The following is a 10,333-nucleotide window of genomic DNA, read 5'->3' on the forward strand; positions in this document are numbered from 1 at the left end:
ATTTCATTATTTATTAAGAAAATAATATATCTTAAAGAATCTCAAGATTCCTATCTCAAACTATATTCAAATAGTATAATATTGTATGATAGAATTTGATATTATTTAGTAGAATATTAGAGATTAGATGGATTGATAAAAAAGATAGTGAAATTTAATAAAAAAATTTATTAGAGATTCAATTGCGTTGGATTTAAAGTAATTAATATTTATGTGTTATTTTGTATAATATCTAATTTGAATAAAAATTTCTTTATCAAGGATGATATAAGAGAACGAAATCAATAAGAGGAAATTCTCTTTTCTAATTTTAATTTAATTTATAAATGAAAGAAATGAAAAATTACAAAAGTATCAACCATTTGTAAGTAAAAATAAAAAAAATAATAAGAAAATTAATGAACAAAATATGATATTTGAATAAAAATGAGAAATACAATAATCAAAGAAAAAATTTACCAAAAAAAGAGTACATACTTTTATATAATAAATAAATAAATAATAATTAATAATAATAATAATAATATGATATAAAAAAAAAACCGTAATGTGAATTTCACATTTTATTTGACTCGTGTACTAGCTTCCTACATGAGCCTCGCCCCCAAAAATACCCTAAAAAGTTTCAACCAGAAAAAAAAACCTAAAAACAATGGAATAGTGATTCCCATTTTATTTGGACACGTGTCACGACTGTTAGCCCTCTAACTGCCCGTGAGCGCGGAAGACATTTTTCTCAAAACTCGATTCCACTGCGAATCATCTCCCAAATGGAGCTCCTCTCTCACTCCGCTCTCGCTAGATGTCCTTCGTGTCAGGCACTTAAATCTAGGGTTCGGTTTGGGGATTTCCCTGCGATTGTTCTCCCGAATCGCCTGCAATTCTCCACACAGCCGCAGAAGCTGAGATTTATGGAAGTTCAGACGACAGTCTGTCGTGCCTCTGGAACTGGAGAAAATGGCTCGCCGGTGACACCAATTCCTGAGACAGGTAACTCGACCACAGTTTTTTTTCCCCTCTTTGCTGGGGAACGTCTTTGGGCATCAATGTCATACTAATTTTTTGGATTTTCGAGTTCTTTTTCGTCCGAATTTCATAGTTTGCTGCTTTCGGCTTTATGACGTCCATGAAGTTGATTGCTTTTAGCATTAGTAGGTCGAATCGGAGAGGTCAAAAGGGTGACTAAAGAAACCAATGTATTCGTGAAACTAAATTTAGATGGTTCGGGAATTGCTGACAGCAGTACTAGCATTCCTTTCCTGGATCATATGTTGGATGTGAGTATTTTGGACTTACACCTTTAATTTTAATTCTTGTAGTTTGGGAAGTGAGGAAGTTCTTCAGGTATACCGTAGCTCTTTGAGAACTATTCAGCGCCTAATATCTGTATCATTCTTGCAGCAACTTGCATCACATGGGTTATTTGATGTACATGTGAGGGCTTCTGGTGACATTCACATTGATGATCATCACACGAATGAAGATGTTGCTCTTGCAATTGGAACTGTGATCTTCTGACTCTTTCTAATCGAATGCTCAATTATGTTATTGTCTTCATGGACTTCTTCCTTTAAAATCGGTTGTTCATGGTTCTGACTCACACTACTTTACCATTTCCTTTACTTTTGATCTTATAGTCACTGCTTCAGGCGCTTGGGGACAGGAAAGGGATTAACCGGTTTGGAGACTTTTCGGCTCCACTTGACGAAGCTCTAATAAATGTTTCACTGGTATATGATTGTAGATTTATATTTAGCAATGATATTAGTGGTATTGTGATACAGATTGTGCATTTATGCTGGAATTTGTAGGAGTTACAATTTGGCATGAAAATAAACTTCGTGAGATTATTGTAATGTCGGATCAGTGTAAGCTGAACTACTCTGATGATCAGAAACATTATTCTTCTTTTTTTTTTTGGGGTAATCGATCAGAAATATTATTCTTCACCTAATGTGCATTATGCATGCAGGCATTTTGATCATAATTTACATGAAATGATTAATATATTTTAGTGTTCACGAAGTGCTTAGTATGATTGAATGTTCTTTATTTGTAGATTCTTAAACAATTAATTTGCACAGATATTGGAAAAGCACTCCCACAGAAAGTGGAAATAGCCTTTCTTTCCTCCAGCCATAGTTTTAAGCTAGGTTGATTTTGCCATTCTAACCATTGGATATGTAGGTTGCTACTTGGACTAGCCACAAACAGCATATGCAGTTCTATGTTCATTTTCAATGATACGGCCCATCATATATTGGAGTATTCCCCTTGTATTTCAGTTGTCTGATGTTTTTGAAATAGAGAGAATTTTTTACCAGTTTGAACCCTTAAATTGATATGTGGAAGGTACAACTAGGTTTGTTATTTACTCAATATAATAACAATAATAATAAAGGAACACAATCTTTTAGCCATATACGAAATTATGGGAGAGAGAAATTGAAACCTGCTTTAGATGAGAAACTAATATGTCAGATGATCAATTTGATTTTATACTAGAAAGATCAACCATAGAAACTAGTTTTTCTGAAGAGACTAAAGGAATGATTTAAAGAATGCAAGAAGGATCTCCACTGAGTCCCTGGAGAACTAACTTAGCAAGTTTTAGGAAATAAATTTTTATTCAGTAACTATGAACATAGTCAAAGATACATATAATGCTGTAGTAACTAGTGTAAGAATTTTTTGGGTAGGGTAGATACTAGATAGTTTGCATTAAGAGAAATTCAAGATCCCTGGTTTATGCTTTTCACTGATAATTCTTTTGGTGTATGATACAAAATCAAGGATAATAAAAAGTTGGAATCACCAACTTCAAAGTTGAACAAAAACAGAGTTTATGGTTTGGAACTATAGTAGAAATAGAACTTAAAGTGGGGGTGGTGAAAAGTTGTTATAGGGAGTCAATACGAAATGAAAATTGTAGGGATTTCATGAAGAAAGAAAGAGAAATAAGGCAGCATACATGATGATGCTCTCCAGCCCCCATGGTGATGGGAACCTAGTACACTGAGTATGCCCTTTTGTTCAATTAGAATAGGCTGGATGAAGTGGGGAGGTGTGTTTGAAGTGTTGTGTGGTTGACGTATTTCTTTAGAACTCAAACGAAAGCTCTATGGGACAGTTATGTGACAAAAAATGATGAATGGAACTGCCTGTTGGGATGCATACACAGAAGTTGAATTGTGGCAGATGGTTTAGTTGGAAGACAATAAAAGATAAAATAATGGACAGACAATTTAGAGCTAATGTAGGATGCCCAGTCTTCGTGGAGGACTTTGCAGTGATCATGTCCACAATGGTGAGATTCTCATGGGTAAATACTTGGTAAGCATAGAGAAATTTGAGATGGCATGGCTATGTGCAACTGAGGCCCTTAAGTTTTCCAGTATAAAGGGTGATTTGATTCAGATTTAGAGAGCTAAGAGAGCAAGTGACAGGCCCAAAATGACTGTTAAGAAAGTGGAGAGGATAGACATTCTGAGTCTTCTGACTCAGGACTAATAACAAACATGGCTTTGACTAAGCTGATTGGAGGAAAAGGTTTGATAAGGCTGAGTTGACTTGAGTCACATAGGTGTCTAGGGCTTCTAGGCAGAAAATTGATGTGTGCCTAGAGCATTGTCAACCTTAGGCAAGCTTGCAATGAAATCCACGGATACACTTGTTTGTCTGTCCGATGCCATGGGTTTCTTCGAAAGATCTGTGATCTGTCAGTATCCAGTGATGAACCGATGGTATTAGTTCAACAATATGCCCAGAAAGTTGAGCTGTACCTGAGCTGCCTGCCTTGCAGTACAAGTCCAAGGCCAACCAGGAGAACCTGCATTCGATTTTCATTAAAAAAAATGAGAGCTTTTTATAAGCTCAGAAAGTTAATGAATCCATAACAGAAGGAAGAAGATATCACCAGCATATATATTAGTCTCATCATTCTATGGAATTATGTATGTTGTCTAAGTGACTTCTTTATGCCTAATGTTTATTTTTCTGGTTATTGTAGTAGCTCACATCTTTCTCTCCTTTAAAATTACAGTCTTTCAAAAGCCACAGTCAATTCATCTTTTGTACAATAATCTCTTACTGAACATCATCCTGGATCCTTAACTGTGGCAGGAAGTTGCAATTGAGCAACAACCTTGACCTGAATACACTGTGTTAGTAAATTTCTAACCCTATAGTGAAAATTCGGGTGGAATCAGTTATGTGACAGGTTGAATGGATTGAATCGTATTGCATCAGGAAATGCACAAACCAAAACTTACATAGGGTTTTGATCTGCTTGGTATTAACCATCCTAACATGACCTAGAATCGACCAACTAGGTTTATGAGATGGATCAAAGCTGCCTTCTCTGTGTACTGCAATATCCACTTACTGTAGTTTGCTTGTTGGCAAAATTTGTGATTCAGGATTTATCTGGGCGACCTCATCTGAGTTATGATTTACAAATACCCACTGAAAGAGTTGGAACATATGACACCCAGGTAATTTATGTTATTGTTTTCCTTATGAGCTAGTTTATTCTGCTCAGCACTCCAAAAATGTAGGTGTTAGGTAGCATATATCTAATGTTCTGCCATTGTTCTTTTCATATTGATAGGCTATGTGCATATCATCATTGATGTATAGCATATATTTAATCTATTAGCTTCAGTAAAACGTGTGCTCTCTTTTTCAATTTTATATTTTTCAGCTTCCGCCAGAGAGGGGGGGTTGGGAAGGTAGGGGTGGAGGTGGGGTGCAGGTGTGTGGGCGAAGGGTAGTGGGGGGGAATCATCTAACATATAACAGACTTTGTGTAGCTGAAATGAAAAATGTTGGGGAAGTAAAAAAACAACATAGAAACAAACTTACTGTAGATGAAGGGTGGTGTTAAGGGAAAAAACTAGAGAAGGATTGAACTAATTGATTAATCAAGAGAAAATGATTTGAGGTGGTATGGACATGAATGGAGACAATTGATGTTCAGGGAAGACATGCTAACTTGACAGATAACCAGTATGTCACTGAATAAAATTGATTGGAGAAAGAGTGTAATAGTAACCTAACACCCTTTAGTTGGCACGAAGCCTGAGTTGAGCTGGGATGCTCCACTGTCCTCGGCATCTCTGTGTTGCATGCATTAAACGTCAGTTAGTTTTGTGTCTGAGATTACAATTTAATATAAAAGCCATGCCTCTTTAAATTCTAGATTTTAAACACAACCTATTGTTTTTGCTCTTTGTTTCTATTTTAACCTACCAAAGAAATAGACTTCCTATTTGGTTGTGCTGACTATGGATATTGATTTCTTAAGTTGGTCGTTTCTTTATGGACTTCTGTGACTTCTGACCATGTCCTCAAAAGATAAATCTTAGTTTATCACTTAGTAAAAATCTTTTGACCTTGTCTACTTCCTTCTTTCCCTTGTATATTTATTTTGAGGCATATGCATAACTAACTGTATGCAATTGAGGTGTGGCTTTTCCTCTTGGCATACCAGATTTTCCAATGATAGCTCTTGGCGGAGGGACTTCTTAAATGTTTCTGGAATCACATTTTCTGAACATTCACAAACACTACAATTCCGGAGATGGCACATACCATCATCAGGCCAAAAAGGGCAATCAAACCACAGTTTAACCTATTCCAGGAAAACAGCTACTCAATAAGAATTAAGATAAAGCCGGCCCAACCATTTCTGGGGGCAATTCGAGAAGAAGGGGAGCAGGCAATTCCCCTTTCACCATGCTCCTCCTCTTGCCTTCTTCTTCTTCGTCCCTTTCTCTTCCCTCCGCCTTTGCTTCTCTTCGTCCCCCTCGCCGGTCCCCTCTGGTCTAGCTACCTTCCTCCCGCGATCTCCTCTGCTAAACCATCTGTTTTGCCCATCCCACCTGAAGCAAGTTAGCACCTGCCTTCTCCCTTTTGTTTGCAACGGAAAGAATCCTTACACAAACGAGGATCTTTTGTGTCTCTGCCATGAAGCCTCCACCTAACGTCACCACCACTGCAACTCCGGCTCTTTTCCAGGGTCCCCCTCTTCCCCTTCCAGATGAGCAAATGGAGATCCATGCTGCTGCTATTCCGATGTCTCTGATCGACGCCCTAGAACAAGTCTCTGTTGAACTCGCCACCACTGCAGCTACCGAGCCTGCTGCAACCATCGCAACCTTTGCTATTTTGCCAAGCGCCCACTATTGCAGCCCCTGCAACTTCCTCTGTCCAAGCCTCTGCTGTCACAGCTTCAGCCCCTTCAGTGTCGTCCGGCCATTTCTCTGGTGGGTGTTCCTACCAAAGAATTCTTGGGGAATCCCACCGTCACTGCTTCTGCTCCCTCAGTCTATCGGTATCGACAGCGGTGACTAGCCATTGCTCCATGGAGCGCTCTGGTAGGTCGCAATCTGGCTCGAGATCAGTTGGACCACCCTGCTAACCCTGCCACTTACTCTGCTTCCCGGCCGCTAATTCCACTGCGTTTCAGACCAGGAATCCAGCTGCAACTCAGGCCAGGATTCCTGCTGCCTTTGCTGCCATCCCTGCCCCTGACACCACTGACGCCACCCCTTCCACTAGTTCCCTCTTCCCCTTGTTCACTGCCCCACCATCATCTGCAATTTGCAGTCAACCCTCCACTCTCTCTCGTCCCTCCTCCCCTTCTTGCCCCATCTTGGACCCCCATCCCCTGATTACATTTCCCTCCTAACGAGCCCACTCCTTTTGCTCATTTATCCCACTTAACCCCGAATCCTTCTCTCCACCTTTTTGCATCTTCCCCTGATGGGCCTGACCCATCCCCACCAGTGTTAGGCCCAACTCCCTCTAGCAGGGGGATTTCCACCCAGTCCAGGCCCTTGTTCTTTCCCCCTTCTGGTTGCTTTTGGCCCAGCCCTCCTATCAACCCAACCCCTCCTCCCCCCTTGCATGCCAACCATCTAGACCCATTTGTCCTCTGGTCCCTACCCCCACTTCTCCCACCCGCCTTTCTCTCCAACCCATTCCACTATCCCCTCTCCCCCCTTCCGGCCAAATCGAGGACATCATCCCTAACCCTTTGTCGGTCTGCAATCATGAGGGTTGTAGAAGGAGCATCCACTCCACTATGGGCAACACCAAATCAGCGAAGATTTCATTGTTGATTTTACGTTGCCGCAAAATAAGAAGAAAAAGAAAAAGAATCTAAAAAATAGGCTTTTTGTATGACTAGTTTGCTTGCTATTGTGCTCTTAGGTGGTTGCCTAACTTTGGTTGCCTCTTTGGTTGCTTTCTTGTTGAACCCTGTGGCTCCAGTTACTGGGGCGTTGTCCTCTGTGCTATTGTACTTTCTCTTTGTTGGTAATGAACTTATTTATTCATACCCAAAAAAAAAAATATTATGCAATTGAACCTAATGGTGCCCTGTCACTGCAAAAGCTTTTGAAAAACTTGGTGCAGGTTTCATTTTTCTAAAGGGCAATTATATTTATCAACCCTAAAATTGAAAATTTACAGAGAGCAACCCATCCTATTGCTTCTTTTTGATCTTTTGAGACTTAAAAACTAACTTCCGTATAAAAAGTGGCTTTTCTTCTGAAGGCTGTTCGAATCAAATTTCTCTCTTAGAAGTGGTTATTAGAGGCAAAACAGCAGCATGCTTGTCCATGTGTTTCAATGACTCTGAGATCCTGTTTCGTCTAGCTCTTGGTTTGCTTTTCTGTTGAGTCTCTACTTATGGATGATTATACTGATCCTGTGTTGTGGATACTTCGATTTGTTTAGCTAGTGGAGCACTTTTTCCAGTCCATTGTGAATACTTCTGGTATGACGCTCCACATCCGGCAGGTAATGGTGTTCTGGCTTCTTGTTATTTTTCAAGTAATGACAATGCCACTCATGTGCCCCTATCATCTCACATGTCAAAGTATTACTACAATGCTGGTGTTGATTTTGGGTGAGGTTGGTCTTCTTATGCATCATAGAAGTCTCCAGATGTTATCCCCCCCCCCCCCCCCCCAAAAAAAAAAAATAAATAAATAAATTCTAGCATGCTCTTTAAACTGGTTAGGGGGAATTATCTTTTTGATTTTTGATAAGTTTAACTCATTAATTGCAAACAGAATATAGACCTAAAGGTAAACAGTGTTTCCTGTGATCTTTAGTGTGGATCTATGCATAGAAATAGCTTCTGATGGAACGACACTCAAAGCATCTCAGGGAGATCCATACATTGGGTTTATTAAGGCCATCAAATCATACTGTTTTTACAGAGCCTAGTGTTGGGATACTTTTGTCACCCCCGTCTATTGGAGGTGTTTGCTGGCATACCGAACCTCATTAAAATCTTCCTCCATAAATGAAACCATTCCTCCAAGCCCCATATTAGGAACGCATTCCCTCTGCCCACTATTGGCTGCTGATGTGATAGTCCAACCATTGGATAGAGAGGTCATATGGTGTGGATTTTGCCACATCAAATATCATACTCAAAGTCAGTCTAGCACCCTCCTCATGTATGTCCAAATGTTCATGCATGCCTTTGGCACTCTCCCATAGTCCAGGGTTTTTGAAGCTTTGTTGTTCCACATGGCAAACTCCTGTAGGAGTGGAAGTTGACATGCAAAGGTGGCTTCAGGATCCATCAGTCCACAAAATTTGTACCTCATCTGGTCTGTGATAGGGACCTAGGATTATGACACATGGAGGAAAGAGAGTAACAGTTACCATAACCGACTGTTGGTGGGGAATAAATCAGAGGTGAAATGTAAGTGGAGGCATCAGTTGTTTTCAAGTGCTTATGTAGGGGTGATTGGCACCCTTATAACCAGATCATCTCTTTATTTTTTATTGAAGTGTTCATCCTTGTTAGTCCAGTAATTCAATCTTTGTTCAGATTGGAGGTTCCTATTATCTGTCATGACCAAATGGAAGTTGTTGGCGTTGTGTAGGTGGGTGGGAAGGGTTTCTGCCATGGGTGTGTAGCGACTGGATGAATGACTGATGAACCTTTTAAGTTTAACAAAAGCTTTATCTTCTGGATGCAGCTTGCCGGGAGAAATTCTCATCATATTATTGAAGCAACATTCAAAGCTTTTGCTAGAGCTCTTCGTCAAGCAACAGAGTATGACCCACGGCGTCGCAACTCTGTACCAAGGTCTGTTTTGGATTACTTTATTATGAATTTCTGTTAAAAGTAGCATTACTTCAAATGCCAATGATTTTCTACCAAAATTCTTTTATTCAGCAAATCAAATGTATTGTTTTCTTAGATGGAATATGCAAACAGTAATTCGCACTATCGGTTCTTTATTGGAATGCCAACTCTAACTCCACATTTCCAGCAACTGACTGTTGCCTAATTTTCAAAACTCCACAATTATTCATTGGCCATCTGCTTTCTCACCAGCTTCTGTTCCTTATTATGTCCAAAATATCCACTAATATCCGCATTGTGATTTCAATCTGAGACAGCAAATGCATTACATTTATAGACTTCTCTCATGATGGAGTCATTTCTCAAACCTAACTAGACGTCATTTTCTTAGCCAGTTCCTCGGGGTTTCTGAAAGTACATCAGCTTTCGATATCTCACAGTTCCCTGACATACTGCTGCGAATGGATAATAAATGGTGTTATTTGAAGCTGAAAGCCTGAATTTTTATTTTTTTTTTGATGAATTGAAAACCTGAATTTTCCACTTTCTTGTCTGTATAATATTTGTTTCCTCTTGTTACAGCTCAAAGGGCGTCTTGTTACGTTCCTGATGTTGCTAGACCAATTCGTAATATGGAAGCTTAGAAAAAATTTTGAGGTATTTGCAATCAAAAGCACCCGTCTCCTCGTCAAATGATGGATTGTTCCAAATCAGAGAGGGATAAATTCGAACCTAAGAGTAAACTATTGTATGGTGCATAACATATATATGGTGCATTTTTTTTTTTTTGGGTAGAAATAATGGTACATTCTTTATGCACAGAGAATTGGATTCAAAGTAAAGAGATTGACCAATTATGAAATGTTTTCTAGCCATAGTCACAGCTACTTACATGCAGAATTCTGAGAATGAAAGCATTGTCCAAATAAATCAAGCACAATCTAGATGAGAAGAAACCGTGTCTACATCCCACCTTTATCGTCAGTTTCCCATCTACACGGCACCTTCATCAAATGCTTCATTTTACTTGAATCTCCCTATTCCGGTTCATCTGAGCATTATCACTCTGGGATGGATACCAGTGATTATGTATGATCGTCAACCTATCTCAGCAGGAATGTACCTTGAATTTGCAGGCGGGTTCGTAACAAGCCAATGCACGAGGATCCCAAACAGGACTAATCGGAGCTTTCTTCACCAGATTTTCATAGTAGAATT

At 39.4% G+C, this 10,333-nt stretch overlaps 1 protein-coding gene across 5 annotated transcripts; it reads left to right on the forward strand.

The window, feature by feature from the left end:
* The first annotated feature begins 730 nt into the window (after positions 1 to 730).
* On the forward strand, positions 731 to 9,772 carry IGPD (imidazoleglycerol-phosphate dehydratase). 5 transcript variants are annotated; one of them, XM_089137839.1, is made up of 8 exons: positions 731 to 990; positions 1,147 to 1,277; positions 1,402 to 1,506; positions 1,638 to 1,730; positions 4,419 to 4,493; positions 7,744 to 7,806; positions 9,006 to 9,115; positions 9,511 to 9,772. In XM_089137839.1, exons 1-8 carry the CDS (start codon positions 771 to 773, stop codon positions 9,599 to 9,601), a joined length of 888 nt encoding a protein of 295 aa, XP_088993965.1. In that variant the 5' UTR covers positions 731 to 770; the 3' UTR covers positions 9,602 to 9,772. The 5 variants fall into 5 exon arrangements, with proteins under 5 accessions (XP_088993965.1, XP_088993973.1, XP_088993988.1 ...); XM_089137847.1 differs by having other exon boundaries at positions 1,153 to 1,277; XM_089137862.1 differs by having other exon boundaries at positions 732 to 990; positions 9,698 to 9,772.
* The last annotated feature ends 561 nt before the right edge of the window (positions 9,773 to 10,333 follow it).

This window comes from Hakea prostrata, chromosome 1, assembly GCF_041222555.1.
Source record: "Hakea prostrata isolate BN-2017 chromosome 1, UWA_Hpros_2, whole genome shotgun sequence".
Taxonomy (NCBI): Eukaryota; Viridiplantae; Streptophyta; class Magnoliopsida; order Proteales; family Proteaceae; genus Hakea; species Hakea prostrata.

Excerpts from the sequence above, each read along its gene's own strand:
- IGPD (XM_089137839.1), top strand. The coding sequence starts at position 771 with ATGGAGCTCCTCTCTCACTCCGCTCTCGCTAGATGTCCTTCGTGTCAG. Across the intron at positions 1,278-1,401 it reads TCCTGGATCATATGTTGGAT|CAACTTGCATCACATGGGTT; the intron begins GTGAGTATTTTG and ends TCATTCTTGCAG. Across the intron at positions 9,116-9,510 it reads CGTCGCAACTCTGTACCAAG|TTCCTCGGGGTTTCTGAAAG; the intron begins GTCTGTTTTGGA and ends TTTCTTAGCCAG.